Source organism: Podarcis liolepis (genome assembly GCF_965112155.1).
Source record: "Podarcis liolepis genome assembly, chromosome: 3".
In the NCBI taxonomy this organism is placed as follows: domain Eukaryota; kingdom Metazoa; phylum Chordata; class Lepidosauria; order Squamata; family Lacertidae; genus Podarcis; species Podarcis liolepis.
The window spans coordinates 2,057,616-2,075,292 of record NC_139557.1 but is presented as its reverse complement, the minus strand read 5'-3'; the positions used below and the strand labels follow the sequence as shown (position 1 = coordinate 2,075,292).

The following is a 17,677-nucleotide window of genomic DNA, read 5'->3' as shown; positions in this document are numbered from 1 at the left end:
GAGCACCTTGGAGTATTTTATAAAGTACTTAAAACTGATGTGGTCTCACTGACTTGAAACCCAGCTCCTGCTAATGTTCTCCATGGCAGGAATTTTGTATTTAAAGAAAACAGAAATTCCTGAGGACTTTTCTCCATCTATAAATTATGTAAATTACATATGAATTCATTTCCAGCATTCAAACCAAAAATATTGAACAGCATAGACTGTTAAGACAGGCTGTGTTACGTTGCTTTGTTTGACCCAGTTTTAACAAATACAAGGCATCCAAGTTTGTGTTAGGCTTATCATACGTCTGTGTAAAGTAAGCCTTACACACTTTAATATGCTTGATAATATTTAATCAGAAACAATGAGTTAATATTATTTTATTCATACTAAACAATGTTTTTTAGGAATTGATTCATTTGCTTTGTTGGGAATGTTCTTCTTTCTCAAAGAAGTCATCCAACTGTGAAATGCAACAGTTCACAGAACTCAGATGCAACAAGTGGTGGTGCTCCGTTATCCAGCGCCCGTCTCCTCAGCTCCATCCTGCCTGAAGTAGCTTCCAACGTCCAGACAAGAATCCAGCTGGATTCTACCTCTCCCTTGCAATAGTCTAGTTCAACTACACATGCACAGAGAAGTAGGCATGCACAGAAAACCAACATGCACAGTTCAAGACATGGAAATACAGCATATGCATACAGGTGCATATTAATATTGCACCTGTCACTGCCTACCAAGATCAGTGCTGCACTATTGGCCATTGATAAAGGAGACATGACCTAAAAATGAATCATTGCTCCAGCCTCCAAGGGAGTGTTCCACATAAGCAGAATGCCTCACCTGGAGGCCTAAGAGAGAGCAGGGGGAAGCAGAGGGTACTTGAGCTTTTCCAATTCCCTTATATGGATTATATAAGAATATTAATATGGCTGCCAAGAACTTATGGGAGAGAGAAGAAATAAAAGAAGGAAGCGGCACCCAGCCAGAAGGAAATCCAACCTTAGCTAGCAGCAAGCCGAGATGCAACTTCTGGGTAAGGAAGTGTTCAAGAAACAAGGGCTAAAAATTGGCCACAGGTAGAGTAAGTGGACAGCTACATCTCCAGCGGCTTAACAATATGTGGAGCACTGGGTTATTCACCGCAAGTGGAGTAAAGGTGGGCAGGGGAAAGAAAAAGAAGAAAAATCTTAGTATGTTCCTTAATATCCATGAGGGAAATAGAACTTGTGTTTTCATGGTTCTACTGGAAACATTTAAATCAATGTTTGGGATAAAATAATGGCCATGTCAAATTATATTAGTGTCTTACCATAGCAATTTGCACTCTACATTTAAATGAAAAAACTTTGAAGTATCAAAAAAATGTACTAGGGAACTTCTGGTTTACAATATTTATGGTTTTAAATACTTAAATGTAATAAGAAATGTTTATGTTCTTATTTATATGCCAGGGTCTATAAATGATAAAACCATAGTCACCACCTTACAAGAATGGAAGTCCTTCATAAAACTAATACTACGGCAACATCTTATTCACAATATCAGTTCTCTTGACCTAAGCCTTCAGACACTGTTGAACGTACTCCAGGAAAAACAGAAAAAACTGTCCAGAGGAATGGCCATTAGCAAAAGCATAGGCACCAAATTGGAACAGGAAGAAACAATGAAGGCCTGCACCCTATCTCCTCGTGTGAGCATTGAACTGGGCCTCTAACTCCCACCTGCTGCAAACTTTATGTACATCACCCACTACTTAATATGGGCACGTGCAAATCCCCACATGTAAAAATCAATGATGTATTAAAATTATCTGTGACAATCATCATCATATTTCTGATTTGAAACCATAAAACCAAGAAGAGCAGTTACATTGAATTCAAGGGCACACTGCTGGAGAGAATATTACACTGTGCCAAGCGACATCTTTTCTAATTTATGCTGCTATTGACAATTTCCATCAAGAGCAGATGAAGCCAAAAGATGGACTAGGCAGTTACTGTTAGCAAAATTAAGCAGCAGAGGGTAGGCAATGATTTTTCAGTGATTAAATCAATGCAGAAAAAGTTTCAATGCGATTTAATTACAAAATATTAACAGTGGAGGGGCTTTGACTATTTCTAATGTTTTGAAATGGGTGAAGTGGCATTTGTCCATCTGATTATTATTGGTTTGTGGGAACACAAAGGTGGGCTCCCTGCTGAATTATGGGAGATCCAATCGATATTGGAATTCTGCTAACTCTTGAAGACACCTGTTTAGACAAGCATTGCCTTGATCTCCAGACTTGAATCACCTTCTTATATTGTTGCTTTAACTGTTTCAACTGTTTTCAGCTATCATGATGTTGTAATGGGCTGGTTCATTGTATATTTTAATTAGCAATGTTTTTAATGTAGTTGTTATGTATTTTAATTATGGGTAACTGTATTTTTATAAATGGGTTTATTTTTGTTATTGTGTTGTTTTATTTGTTTGTGGTCAGCCTTGATGTTTCTTCTTGAAATGAAGGGCAGTATGTGCATTGTGTTGCTGTTGTTGTTAATGCTGCTGCAGTGGAGAACTTCACACAATGGCCTTCAGCAAAACAAACAACACTAAGTATGATTAAGTCCCAGCCTCTATTTAAATTAGTTTTCGTGTTCTTTTGCTTTTGGGGGGGTGGGCTGCGTGATTTCTGTTCTCATCCTGAGGTAAAGTTCTTAACCCAAGGTAATATTTCTGGGTTAGCGGAGTCTGTAACCTGAAGGTGCAACTGTATATGAATGCCACTGATGCACACACACTATATTCCTCCCCAAGTGCAGCCAACAAATGCAGTGAACCACCAACTACCTTTTAAATTTCACAGCTTGTTATAGCTGCAGCTACTCACCAAAGCTATCGAGCTGCTATTTAAAACTTTCTAAACTCTGCAATGCACATTTGCTGGCATCCGAGCAATTTACCTTGCTAAATTGCTATATTGGACATTTGTTTTAAACAGAAATGGAACCGAATACATAGTGATGGTAGAATATTTAACACACAATTTTTGTTTTGGTTTTTGCTAACTCTCAAGATAGTTGGGAACTTACCCCATGAGCCTAGATTTGCCACACACAAAATATAAAGTTACCTGAACATGATTATGGCCAAGCGAAGGCTGCTTTAAACTGCTTTCCACAAGACATTTGTAAGCACTTGTATCTCCTTTATTTTTATGTCCGTGGAGAAAATATCCTGAAGTGGATAGGCAATGCTCATGACCAGCTCTGCTTAATGCCCTTAAGCTAAATGCCAAGTGGTGGTCATACAGGGTGCAATGTCCCTTTGCTTTAATATTCTGTGTTACATCCAAATTAAAGTGATAGGAAATTTTAACTTGGGCAAATAGCCAATGAAGAAAATAGTTACAACTGCGTAAGACTACATATTTCTTTTAAAAGAGTTTCCATCCCATAGCATCAAGTTATCCCCAGTAGAGAATGCCAACTTATTTTTCATTTAGAAGCTTATTTTTCATGTAGTTAGGGACACTTTTTGGCATGCTGCCATGGCAACTTCAGTTGAGGTGCTCAGTAATCTCTCAGAAACTCACAGCTTGTCATATTTTAATGCTTCAGCATAAAACAACACTGTCTTTTGAATGACTGTATTGTCAACACAAGCAGATTAATTTTAAATCAGCAACATACTGTACATGAGGGGAAATGGGACAAAGAACCCAACCCCCCCCCCGAACTGCAAACTTTGCAGTCATAAACCCCTTTAAAGAGATAGGTTGAAATAGTAATTCAGAATCAGGACCACAAATTAATCAATAAATTGTTTACAGAACATCTTTTTATCTTTTGAAATAAATATCTATAGTCCAAAACATCAATGAAAATTTCTTTCCCTCCAAAATCCTCAGGAATGGGGATAACTTATTTTAAGCATTAACTAACTTAGGCGACCGTATTACTTTTTTCAGAGGGTGCGGCTGGTGATTCAGTGTGCAGCCGGGGGGGACGGGGGACGGGGGACTTCTCTCAGGGCCAGATCCAGAAACCCCAAACGCAGGGGAAGTACTTCCCCAAGAAGAGCCTGTGGAAGCAAGGATGCCGTCTTGCCCTCCGCAGCCCCAGAGGACTCCATCTTCCAAAGCCAGCCTGGCCTCCGTGAAATGAGGAGGCAGCTTTTGGTGAAGGTGGACTAGCAGTTAATACAAAGCTGCCGCTCCTATACAAGGCTCAGTCTAGGAGTACCTACTGCTGAAGCAACGTCTTAGTCTCTCATCATTATATATTTCTTTATCCCCCACCTCTTTCCCTGGCAGGACTCAAGGTGGCTTACAGATAAAAATAAGACCCACCAAGTTTGCCTGTGAGGGAGGTGGGACTGAGAGAATGGCCTCCCCGAAAGATCTCATGACCTGTGCAGGTATGTATGAGGGAATACAGTGGTACCTCAGGTTAAGTACTTAATTTGTTCTGGAGGTCTGTTCTTAACCTGAAACACCACTTTAGCTAATGAGGCTTCCTGCTGCCGCTGCACCGCCACTGCACAATTTCTGTTCTCATTCTGAAGCAAAGTTCTTAACCCGAGGTACTATTTCTGGGTTAGCGGAGTCTGTAACCTGAAGCGTCTGTAACCCAAGGTACCACTGTATGGTCTTTCCAACAGCTAAGATCTAAGCATATAGAGCTTTCTAAGTAATAAGCGGCACTTTGCCCTGTGCCCAGGAACAGACTGGCAGCCAGTGGAGCTGCTCTAGCAACGGACCCGTCTGCTCCCGATAGCCAGCTCCAGTCAACAATCTGGCTGCAGCTCTTTGAGCCAGCTGAAGTTTCTGAGCACTTTCCCAAGGCAGCCCCACGTAGAGTGTTACAGTAATCCAAACAGGACGTAAATAAGGTGTGTGTCCCTATGCCCAAATCAGGCATCTTAAGGAATGGGAGCAGCTGGTACACTAGCTTTAACTCTGCAAATGCACTCCTGGCCACTAGGAACTGGGCATCAATGTCCAGGTCTAACCAGCAACCGGAAGGACCTTAAAGTACCTTGGCTAATGACCAACCTGGCTAACAACCATTTGAAGTAAAATGCCTATCGGCCTTTTTCACTCCTCTTACAATAAGCTCCCTTTTTGCCCCAACCTTGCAATCCCTTCTGGCCAAAGGTCAGTGCTGTACCCTCTACTGAAATGAATGCAGATGTCCACAGGTACAAGAGCCCCAAGTGTGCATCTGGAGCAGTACAATGACCGTACCATTGTTTTGGTGAACTTCATTTATGCTTAGAATATCCTGATCAGTTCACATCCCACACCAAACGTGAGATTTCAGTACAATGAGATTTCAGGTCTCAGGCCCGGCTATTCCTCTTCACATACACCCTCCCAATGGGATCGGCTTAGGCAGCCATAACCATCTATAAATGGTGAGCAGCTTGGGGGATTGGGCATATGGCCCCACAGCCCACTGTGGATTTTTCTTAGGTTAGAACTTAACCAGAAGGTGAAGGCACCATAAAAGCCAGTCTCTCTGAATATGTCACATCAGAAATGAATTCTCTGTTAGAGACAAAATCTGGCACACAACCTTCTTCGGAGTATTCAGTCTTCACAATACTGCAGTCCTATAATTTAAAATAACTATACACTCAAACTTTGTAGCAACTCTGAACATTCAAACAAACAAAAAGAATAATTTATAATTAAAAGGGAATAATATTTAAAAGGGGGGAAACTTTGTTGTCCTTCCAAAAACAGACAGAAAATGCTGTTTTATTTCCCCAAATAATTATGCCATTTTATAAAGAAAAATTATGGTTGCCACAAATTGCTCTCAACAATTCCAAAGCTTCTTCAGCTGACCACTTGAAAATCAAAGTGCTTTAACATTATAAATATAGCTTCTTATGACTCTGTTATTACATACTGTGTATGGGGAAAGGGGTCCAATCTTGTGGCCATAGCGCCGAATGGCCTCTCTGATGTGGGAAGGCTGGATGGCATCACTCTGAGCCTCTGCACCACAAGCGGCAGAACTCTGTAAGAGAAAAACACATTCAGCGAGGCTAAATCAAAAACATATAACAAGCACACACAGTCCATTAATTAAGATAATAAACCTTTACAAAAGGGGATGCTCTCCCTTTCCTCTCTGTCCCCCACCCCACTTTTTGAGTATGGTTGCCACATACGTTGTATGAAAATACAACCAAAACACCTATTCGCAAATCAAAGGGGACTTTAAAATGATTGTTTCCTATAAGATAAAGGAAAAACTGTATGAGTTCTTCTACCAAGTGCTTTAGTGCCTAAGAGCATCAGGGAATGACAGCTTGCTGCAACCTTCCAGCAGGTTGTCTCAGCTGGTGCAAGACACTGCAAAAATGCTTAGAAGAGCTACTAGGGGCCAAACAGAACCCCCCAGCCCTGTCTCCCTTCTTTACTCAATTGTCAACAGAATCAGCTGATTCAATTCTCCATGCCAGAGAAGATGTAGGAGTCCTTATTCCAGTAGGCTTAGTCCCAGCATATGAGCTCTGCTGCCTCCTGTGATAACTAAGATCAGAATTCTTTATGACAGGAAATCAGAAATGGATTCCTTATGTACCATCACCAGTCCTAGCTAAATTATTTTAACTTTCCTTGAGATCTTTTTTGGCCTTAGTAAGACCTCCCCCCATCTGCCTAATTCCCCCCTTCCCCAAATGAAATTCTGTGGAAACTCTGGGGATTTTAACTGCAGTATTAGTTAGCTTCTCAAAATAATCAGGAAGTGTAGTTTCGCCTGAGTGCTTAAAACTATATTTGCCAAACTAAAAATGGTCAGCTCCAATTTCCACGTTAGTCACATATCTTGACCTATGACAGATCCTGGGTCCTGCCAGTTGATGGGTCACATGTTTTGTGATAACCACTTTCCATTGCAAAACTTAAAAAATTGAATTCTCCTAATGTTCTGGCGGTGGTCAATGACTAATTGAGATCTAATTTGCACTCTCTGTGGTCAGGTATGTTTGCTCACAAATGTGCACACTGCCAAAGAAAGTAATAGCTTGTATTATGTACCTGTTGTGCCAAGGTTGTGTGTGTGTGTGTGTATATCTCCTGCTCAAAGGCTGGTAAAATTCTACCAGGAGATTCCTAATGTTTGTTCAGCAATGTTTGCACTTTGACACGTCACTTATCTTTAATTCTGTAACTTATATACCCTTTCATTTTAAAGCAGCATTTCTCACCAGATTTGAAAGTCTAAGAAATATTTTTTAACAATTCATGATTATTAAGATCCCCAACACTGTTATCACAAATGATAAATAATATTTGGAGGAGTGGTTAATGATAAGAAAGGTAGCTTTATGAAATAAGTGTAGAATTGGAAGGGGCCATGATCCAGTCCAACCCCCTGCAATGCAGGAATCTTTTTGCCCAACCTGGGGCTTGAACCCCTGACCCTGAAATTAAGAGTCTCCTGCTCTACCAGCTGTGCCCCGAAACATTATTACCTCTCTTCAAGGGAAAAGGGCTCCTACCGCCAGCTTCCATAAAATCAAAACAATGACTAATTTTTTTTGGGGGGGGGCACCTATTATGAACAAAACAGATAAAAATCTTAGTGATAAATATAGGATAATACCAAACTAGAATGGGCTTAATATTTAAAAAATAGGTTCCAGCGCAGACGCCATGGCAGACAGCTGTGTCCGTGGTAGTGGATGCCAGCTGTGCATTAATTAAAGATAATCTGGGAGTGATTATCCTTGCAAGCCCCCTCTCCCCCGGTCAGGGGAGGAGAGCTTTCCCTTGTGATTCGTCCGATAACTTTCTCTCGCTCTGATGGAATGCGGGGGCAGGGACGCTGCGGGTATAGCACTGCACGTATTGGAAACTCCCCAAGGTGGTCACCATGAGCGGAGGTATCTCTGTTTCTTATAAGATGCATCTGAATTTGGACGTAAGAAGCAGACATGTTTCGGGAGAGGAAGAAAGATAACCTGCGAAATGAATCTGCCACTGAGTGCCAAGGTTTTGAACTGGAGAGGACTCTCATCATTGCAATTGGAGTACTATGTAAGTGAAGGAAGGCCCTGTTTTTTCATTGCATTATTTTCTGCTGTGTTACATATCAGCAAACCTTCACTGAAAAAGAATCAATTATTAATGGAGTGGGATTATTAATGGATTACAGCTATGTATGGAATGCAGGGGAACTTAACTCATGGTTTTATCTATGGAATACCGGAAATAAGAGACTGTGTGGAATTTTGTGATGATTTGTACATTGCCAATTAAAGAGAGTGCAATTGGATCTATTGTGATTTTGATAAGACGCCAGCTCGTTAAAAGCAAGGAGATAAAAGAAGCCGGACCCTGGATAGCTTTCGGTTTCAAAGCAAGATGGAGGAGCTGTGGCATACTTTCAAATCACCTCTCAAAGAATTGGCAAGGGTGATGAAAGATGACTGATTCCAACATGAAGAAAAGAAGAAGGAAAATAAATATTCCACACAGTAAAGGGCAAAAACTCCCCCTGCAAATTAATGGATATGGATTTATAAAAATATGAATGAGATCCATTACATCAGTGGCTGCCAGAACAAAGGATTAAGATTGGAATGGTGGAACTTGGACTAATTAAAAGAATTGGTGCAGGATCAAGGAAATAACATCAACTCCTGATAGCCGGAACAAAGGAAGTCAGACAAAATTGTTTAATTCGGAACTGTTTAATTGGCTTTTTTGATTGTATTGAGATTTGGTATGGCTTGGCATTGTATTAATGTGGCCTCTATTGGATTGTTATGAATGAAAATTTAATTAAAATGAATTTAAAAAATAGTTCAGTTGTCTCAAAGGGAAAAACCACACCTAGTGCCAAGTGAACCTCTTTGGGAATATCCTCTCTTAAAAATTGCATGGAACCTGGAAAAAGGCTTCTGAGGATCCTCAGAGCAGGTTCAAGTGGGAGGGGGCAGTCCTCTGGGCACCTGGGGGCTCTGCATAGGGCTCTGGTCTTTTAGGGAGCTGTTTTAAAAGTCATGGGAGGTGACTCAGTTCCAATTAGTATTCTAGTTGCTATATTTTGAACTATCTACATAGCATTTCCCATAGGCAGCCTCAAAGATAGCAGTAATTCAAATAGGAATGTGCAAGATCTCTAATTGTATTCTCCAAAGGATACTGAATTGTCATTTGAAATCACACATTTGACAGCATGAAGTGGAACATGTATTGAGAATGCTCTGGTCATGAATTTGCTGCACTGGACTAGATAACTCTATGATTCTATGCTCCTAAACCATCGCCTGGTGTCTAATCCTTCAGGAACCACTCGAAGGCCTGGTCAATCCATACATGCTGCAGAGAAAGATGGTAGCATCCTGAGGTATTAGAACGGACTGTAACACTTCAGATTATAGGTACAGGATACCTAGAGGTGTACTTAGGCTCCTTTGTGCCCTTGGCAAGGAGCTGTGTCGCCCCCCCCCCCCCGTACCTTGTGCCCTTGCCAGAAGTGAGCAGAGGTGTGATTTTTGCACCACCTGTTCCCTTGGCCAACCTAGGCAACCCCTAGGTACACCTGAGAATACCCTTTTGAACAGATAATTAACATTATAAGTCTACATTAAAAGACAACAGCAACATTTCTAAATGTCCCTAATATACAGTACGGTATACTTATAATTGCAATATTCATTCCTCCTGTCCTTGCAAACCCACTTTCTTCCTCTTTCGTTGCTTGGCTTTTGAGGAGTCTTGCCCAATGCTGCCATTGCCCATGGATCCAGACGGAGCCTTCCCAAGGTGCTGTGGGCCTGCAGCTGGAGGGGTGGGCGTTGGTGGCGGGGTGCTTTCAGGAGAGTCTGGACTGGTCTTCAGACTTGTTGCTTGCCCCAAAACATGCATCTAAATAGACCAACAGCAGTTAAAACTGAGTTAATTGACTATTACTATTGTTCTCTGAATATAGTCACCAGGCAGTAGAAGCACAAACCCAGAACATTTCCAGAGCTCTAGTTTAGAATCTGGGGCACACCAGGTAAGTGAATGACATTTATTTGTATAATTAAAAAAAAATTGATGGCTTAATCAAATATTAAAAAACTCAAAACTGTTTGCATAAAATAGTGTGATTATTTATGAAAAAAGTACTGATAAATCAACAAGTAGACATAATAAAAATATTTAAAATATACATAATATATTCCTCCTCTTGATCTGTTGTAAGGAGGAAGGATGGGCTGGAGCCAATCTCTCTCCATGGACCCTCTTACGAGCAAGCCTGCCAGCGTGATTCTTTATGAACATCACACATACAAGAAGCAGCACAATAGCCCACTAGGACACAGAGGAGCAAATGCAAGCGGAATTGTACTCATTCTCCTAGAAGGGAGAGGATTGGGTCGAGACAGACCCACAAGCACCACTGAAAGAATGGCCCTGTGCTGATATGCCAAGTTCATCTTTGGTCTCATATTTACCTCGGCAGAACTATGATACTGAATGAAAGTAGCAGATATTGCCTGGCTGAAAGGGTCCCCGGCTTTGGGAGTCATGTCCTGCTTGACGAGGAGGGCAAGGTCCACCAGCTGAGGAAAAAATGGAAGAGCCAGTCTTACTTACTTGTTGGCTACTTTATTAACAAAGATATGCACCGTAAAGTTTAGGTTTCAACTTCATTCTGAAAAATATCACAGCCATTATGTGGCATGTGCTTGGACAGGTCTGGATCTTTGCCTTTCAAATAGTAATAATAATAATAATAATAATAATAATAATAATAATAATAATAATAATAATAATAATAATATATTTATACCCCGCCCATCTGGCTGGGCTTCCCCAGCCACTCTGGGCGGCTTCCAGAAAAATATTAAAATACTGTGATACATCAAACATTAAAAGCTTCCCTAAACAGGGCTGCCTTCAGATGTCTTCTAAAAGTCTGATAGTTCTTGTTCTCTTTGACATCTGGAGGGAGGGCGTTCCACAGGGAGGGCGCCACTACCGAGAAGGCCCTCTGCCTGGTTCCCTGTAACTTGGCTTCTCGCAGTGAGGGAACCGCCAGAAGGCCCTCGGTGCTGGACCTCAGTGTCCGGGTAGAACAATGGGGGTGGAGACGCTCCTTCAGGTATACTGGATATACATGCAGAGTTTTCCAACCTATCTTGCACATTGTGTTGCATTAGTTTATAGCATCATTTTACACTCCACAGCACACACACACACACACACACACACACACACACTGTGGGTTAAGAACATAATTCGTTCTGGAAGTCCATTCTTAACTTGAAACTGTTCTTAACCTGAGGTACCACTTTAGCTAATGGGGCCTCCTGCTGCCGCCGGAGCACAATTTCTGTTCTCATCTTGAAGCAAAGTTCTTAACACAAGGTACTATTTCTGGGTTAGCGGAATCTGTAACCTGAAGCGTCTGTAACCCAAGGTACCACTGTGTGTGTGTGTGTGTACATGAAAAGGGAAGGGCATTCCCCACTGCAAATTCTCTGATCCACGCAGTGCACTCATTTACCTGTGCGACAGTCTCATAAGCTAAATAAGCCAAAATTTCCATGGCAACAGCATTGGGTTTTATTTCCATGCTGCTACAGTCCAGCCAGTCCCGGAACTTGGAAGCCTTCTTGGCTGGGCAGATAAAACACAAAAGAGGTGCAATGTTAATGTTGACTCCTCTTCTACATTTCACTATTCACAAACGGCAAGAGATGATAACCCTTTGGCATAAGGAGCAGAAGTTGTTGCCATTCTGGATCCTGAACACAGTGGCTGTGATCTAGGAGAACCAGAATGTTATGAATGTGGCATTAATTACCAATAAACATGTCTGCTTCTTCCAGGAAGCTCCTAGTTGGCATGCTGACTGAAGCTCATTAATATTAAGGCCACATGAACATCCAGATGTAGCACCAACTCCAGCAGCACCCAGGAGCATTGAACATGCACAAATTGAGAGCTGCCTGTATGTAATGACATTAAGGAGTGTTCTGTGTTGTGTTATGATGTCAGACCAAAGTCCATGTCCACTGAACCCAGCCTTCAATTGCACCTCCGAGTAGGTATCCTTATGTCCATATGGTACTTCTCAGGTTAGCAGATTTAAATAGGATTATTAAAATATAGCCATTATTCTTGTTTGCCCTCAGTGTGTGAATAATAGTACAGTACTGTGTCCCACCCCCCCAATGCTTCTCAAGTTCAAGGGTTTTCAATGATACTATTTTGCATATTGAAGATTCATATTGGTGTGGTCTCAAATATATAATTATTTGGTGCAAACTGTGAGTGCATCACAACCTTCTCAGATGTTGACATTACTTTAATATGAAAAAATTGTCAGCACAAATATTTACAGTTGTCATGCAATGGTCTAAAAACTAAGCTCACAAAAAGGCACTGAAATAGTAACTACACTACTCACAAGACCAGCTTCCCCACTGTCTGACATTTACAGAGGGCGCAATCTTGGATGTGTCATTTATTTTTCACATTGTGATCCATAAGCAAATGACTCATTTCTCCAGATTTAATGCTTGCTATGGAACACCATTGTGCTTTCCTAATGCAATGCCATGTGCTCTTCTGTCGTGCTTTTCAGTGCAGTCTCTTTATCTCCAACTTGTAACTCGTAAGTATCATCTGCTTCTACAGTGCTCTCTTTTTGTATAACGAAGCCGACTGTAATTGTGTCCCACAAATCTTTGTAATGGGTTGTTTCTTAAGTTTGTTAAAGCTCTAATGCTTTCATTATGTTATTTGGCACAACAACAGTATGCACTTGTCAGAGCTGCCCAAGGTCCCAGCTCACAAAGGACCAACGCCAGTTCGTTGTTATATACAAAAGTCTTTATTGAAGTTCATTTTCGTTTTCACAGCCGCAGCGTGCAGCTCTACGTCTGAAACTCTAGACCGCTGAAGCTCCGTCTGAGTCTCCTCCCCCCAGACACCAGCTTAAGGCCCTAGCCTTGCTCCACCTCTTCCTTTGCTCTTTCCTCCTCTGGGTCCGCCTGTCAGCTGGGGTTTCGCCCTTCCTCGACTCTTCTGACGCTGAGTCCCCTGAGTCTTCCCCCTGCCTCCGGCGGGCTTTAGGACCTGGTTCCCAATCCGGGCTTTCTGCTGTCCCGCGCGCCTGTACATTTGAACTTGGCGCGCGCGCCCAGCCACCAACCTTCCTCCTGACCGTTACACTGCTCCCGTCACTGCTTCCCCCTTTGGGGAGGCTAGCTGGACTTGACCTCCCCTCCGTTCCCCCACTCTCCGATAGAGGCGTGGTCAGCCCTGACTCATCTTCTCTCCCTGCTGGAGGAGACGCTGGCCCTGACACCTGGGACTCTTCCCCCCCACTACGCTCTGGTGGGGAAGCTGGCCCTGATCTCCAGCTGCTGCTTTGGGAGTCCCCGCTGGCCCCCCTTGCCCTGACCATCGGCGCCTCCTTCTGGGAATCTTCTGATTCACTGGAGAGGCTCATGGAATCTCTCGGGTCACTGCTATACCCCCCTACGCTGCCCTCCGATTCTTCCCCTTCGCTCTCCATTTCCTCTCTCCCCTGTGCCTCTGTTCCTGAGGCCCTGACAGCACTGATGATTTTTGTAATTTAAAACAAGCACAGAAAGAAGCTTACAAATATTAATTTAGAAAACATGTTGGGCAGAAATGGAAATTAAGTTAGTATTTTTCGCTCTATAAGACGCACCAGATCACAAGACGCACCTAGTTTTTGGAGAATATTCTGAATCTCAGAAGCCAGAACAGCAAGAGGGATCGCTGCGCAGTGAAAGCAGCAATCCCTCTTGCTGTTCTGGCTTCTGGGATAGCTGCGCAGCCTGCATTCGCTCCATAAGCCGCACACATATTTCCCCTTACTTTTTAGGAGGGAAAAAATGAGTCTTATAGAGCAAAATATACGGTAATTTAGTTAACATTCGCTAACTTCAAATAACTACTAACTGATGATCACGTACTTTTCTCATCACCTGCAGCTGAACTTTCTTGCCTTGTGTGACAGACCTCACTAATGAGGTGCAGACCATTACTCTGAAAAATATAAAGTTCTTAATATTTTCCTCAAATAGGTTTCATCCAGGTCAGGGGTCAAGCAGGCAGTTGACATGTCTTGCCTCTCACAGAAACATTGTATAAGTAAATTTTTAGAGTGAACCTTAAGCTACACCACAATCTCGTTAGAACTATCCTCCATTGCTAATGATCCTACTGAACTGCGATCCATCTTTCCCTTTCCCTGCTTGAAATTCTAGTGTGACAGCAGTTGCACCCAATAGGTGGAATGTTTTCTATTTTATTTGTATTTATTAAATTTGTATTCTGCCCTTTAATCGAAGATCTCAAGACACTTCGCAGAATAAAAATACAATATAAAAACACAAAATACATAATAAAACAAGAACACAAATAAAACAAAGCAATGTTCATATATTATCATTTATTTTAAATGCTTTTTAAAGGAGGAAACGTGCTCCAAAGTGGTGGTGGTTTCTTGATAATGTGGGGGGGGGGGCGCGCTAGTCAGTCAATAACATGTGACGCCAGCTTCCATGTGAAATGTTCAGAACCATTTTTTCCCAGGGCTCAGCTCCATAGAGAACCAAGTACATTTATAATGAATGTGGGGGGGGGGGGAGGCCTCCAAAGCGGCTTCACTGCTCAGAAAATATGATATGTGTATTCATCCTTAATTTGCACAGAATGATGCTGAGACCCAATGGGCATGACCAGTGCTCTGAAATCAGCAGAGCCCTCTGCAACACCCTGGGATTCCAGGAGAGACGTCTGGGCTGCTCCAGCAGAGAAACAGATTTAGAAAGGAAGACAAAAAGTTTAGAAAATGCTAAGATAAGGGGGATGATCTCTTTCCATAATAGAAAAGAATACTGTTTAGACATCTCATTTTCTGTACTTAAAGCTCTCTCATGTTCCAGAATGGTTCGAGACAATTCACTTGTTTGCATTTCTGAACACATTTCGGAGACAGTGGAGAACAACCACCAAGTCTATGCTACCTAGTCCAACATTCCATTCCCAGAGTGGCCTGTCAGATGACTATGGGAAGATCACAGGCGTGACATGAGCACTGTATCGCTCTCCTACTCCTGTTCCGAAGCAGCTGGTATTCACAGCCATGCTGTCCTTAACCCCTCTTATCTCATGGCTACTAGCTTCTCTTATCTGTTTGTTCTGCAGTCTTGGTGAGGGTCCCTCCCAACTCTACAAGCCTATGATTCTATAAGCATTTTTTTTGTACATCATTTGACTGGACAACTGCATTACAAAAGTCAGAGAAGTGTGAATTTTCAAAGCTTTTTGAAAATCCAAGTAAACAATAACTGCCAACCCACATGAATAGTTGCAAGCTTATTGACACTCTCAAAGAACTCTAAAAGGTTAGTGGGACAAGGCTTAACTGTTTAATGCAACAATGCTACCACCAAGTTATCCAGAACAGATGTTAAACTTGGAGAACTATGGGCCTCCAAAGCCTTAACACGGTTCCCAATTGGGCCACAAAGCTGGTTCCCCAAACCACAGCCACCTGCCTTATACCTGACATCACACAGGGTAGCAGATTTGTGGCAGGTGAGGGGACGGCTCCCTGCCAGTAGAAGGGTTTGCAAACACCTCCTAGCAGCTGATAGGCAGGGACCACTGTATGGGGGGGGGGTAGCAACCCCCTATACCTTTGCCCACATGGTTTGACTTCAAACCACCCAGGCAAAGGGAATCACTTCACCTGATGTCATGGTGATGCCATGGTCTCTGCTCCCAATTCTTAGCTCCTGGATACGATGCAACAGCTGCATACATCTCAGATCTAACTAGGCCTGGGCAATGTATCAAGACATCGTCCGGGACCGGTTTGATGGCCAGAGCATGAAGGCACCTTCACCCAGCAGTGGGTGGGGCTTGCCTGTGCCTTACCTTCCTTCTGCGCTGCCTCCTTCCTCCCTGCGTCAAGTGCTGGCAGCAACAGGAGCAGCAGCAGTTTCACCCTGGTGCCACCCGGGGCCAGGGCTGGTGCTGCTTGTTCCTCCCCTCTGCGCGCCGCCGGGTGCTGTCAGTGGAGGGAGCGGCAGGGCTTTCACCCCAGTGCCTCGCAGGGCTGGGGCCGAAGGACGCTCCTTCCTTTTCAACATCATGATGCTACACCACAATGTTGGAAAGCTGCTATCGCCCAGCCCTGGATGTAACACATCCTCACGTGCACCAATGAGACCACATTGCCACAAGCACAGGAAAGCAAAACCTCCTGCAGAGGATCCATGCCATGAGAAGGACGTTTGGAGTGCATTGGAGTGCATTCCCCCTCTTGCAACTCAGAAATAAAATTAAGGGGGTGTTGCATACTTTATCTGTCTGATTACAATATATTGTAAAATTACAGTCTGGAACAGCATAATTATTATGGCATAACACTTACAAAAGCTTAGTTGACGACTTTCACAGAATTCTGCATATTGTGCAGAGTCCATCATTCGTGCTTGTCTTTCTGCCCTCTGCAAAACAATATAAATGACACTTGTTATTCATAGATCCAAATGCATAGCATCACAAAACCCTTCCAACTGTAGGCCTGAAAGCAACTCTCAACACTAAATTAGTACTACTAATTTCTCAATGTTTCTTAATGTTTGATGTTTTACTGTGGTTGCATAATTTGTTGGAAGCCACCCAGAGTAGCTGGGGCAATCTAGACAGATGGGTGGCTGGCAAGCATGCAAGCAAGCAAAAGTTGATGATATTGAACATTCTGACAATTCATCAAAGCTCCATGCTCATCAATGCATCAATTCATCAAAGCTCCATGCTCATCAATGCATCAATGCATATTGATGAGTCCATGCTCATCAATGCATATTGCATTGCTGTCTTCACAGGAAATTATTACATATGACATATATCCCCTGGCTTTGCTCTTTATCCTTTACTGCATCAACTCCACAGCAGATATTATGATACTGGTTTTAAAACATCTGAAATTAGAGGCCTCTTCATTGGGCCAGCTTGTAATCCAGGTTGTTCTCTTTACGTTACTCATTTATTTGCTGCCTGTGCAAACTGACAAGACAAAACTGGCCAAACTGCTAAGCCCATCTTCTGATCTGCTTGAAGGCAGAGGGCCTTCTCAGTAGTGGCGCCCACCCTGTGGAACACCCTCCCATCAGAAATCAAGGAAATAAACTATCTGACTTCTAGAAGACATCTGAAGGCAGCCTTGTTTACGGAAGTTTTTAATGTCTGATGTTTTACAATTTTTTATATGTACTGTAAGCCACCCAGGGTGGCGGGGGAAACCCAGCCAGATGGGCGGGGTATAAACATTATTAATTATTATTTGCTTAGGTTCTTCATCTGCTCTATTCTCATTATTCAACATAAAAGGCAATGCTCCTTGCCTAAATTATGTGCAACTGACCCTGAAATTCTGAACACATTTACACTGAAGGAAATGCTGGTGATTTAAAATGGACCTTACTCCTATGTTTCCTTAGCATATCTATATGGGAACTTTGCCTATAAGTGGGCAACATTTTAACACAAAAGATTGGGGAAACTTCTAGTGCCATTTCCCTTCTTTTTGTTCTCATTTTCCTCAGCATCATTAGCCCTTATTGCTGATTAACGCAACTGGCTATCAGAGCTAATGAATCAGTTGGTTGGCAGAACACTGACCACTGGATT

The 17,677-nt window shown here is 42.5% G+C and overlaps 1 protein-coding gene across 6 annotated transcripts in view; it reads right to left on the bottom strand.

Annotated features, from left to right (window-relative positions):
* Positions 1-17,677, bottom strand: part of SUPT3H (SPT3 homolog, SAGA and STAGA complex component) — a 301,316-nt gene that overhangs the window by 105,560 nt on the left and 178,079 nt on the right. For all 6 annotated transcript variants that reach the window (XM_083495288.1, XM_083495287.1, XM_083495289.1 and 3 more), the window contains exons 7-11: positions 16,416-16,491; positions 11,499-11,611; positions 10,444-10,551; positions 9,683-9,868; positions 5,892-6,002 (exon numbers count right to left, since the gene is read on the bottom strand). In XM_083495288.1, coding sequence (XP_083351414.1) covers positions 5,892-6,002; positions 9,683-9,868; positions 10,444-10,551; positions 11,499-11,611; positions 16,416-16,491 — 594 coding nt within the window. The remainder of the gene's footprint in view (positions 1-5,891; positions 6,003-9,682; positions 9,869-10,443; positions 10,552-11,498; positions 11,612-16,415; positions 16,492-17,677) is intronic.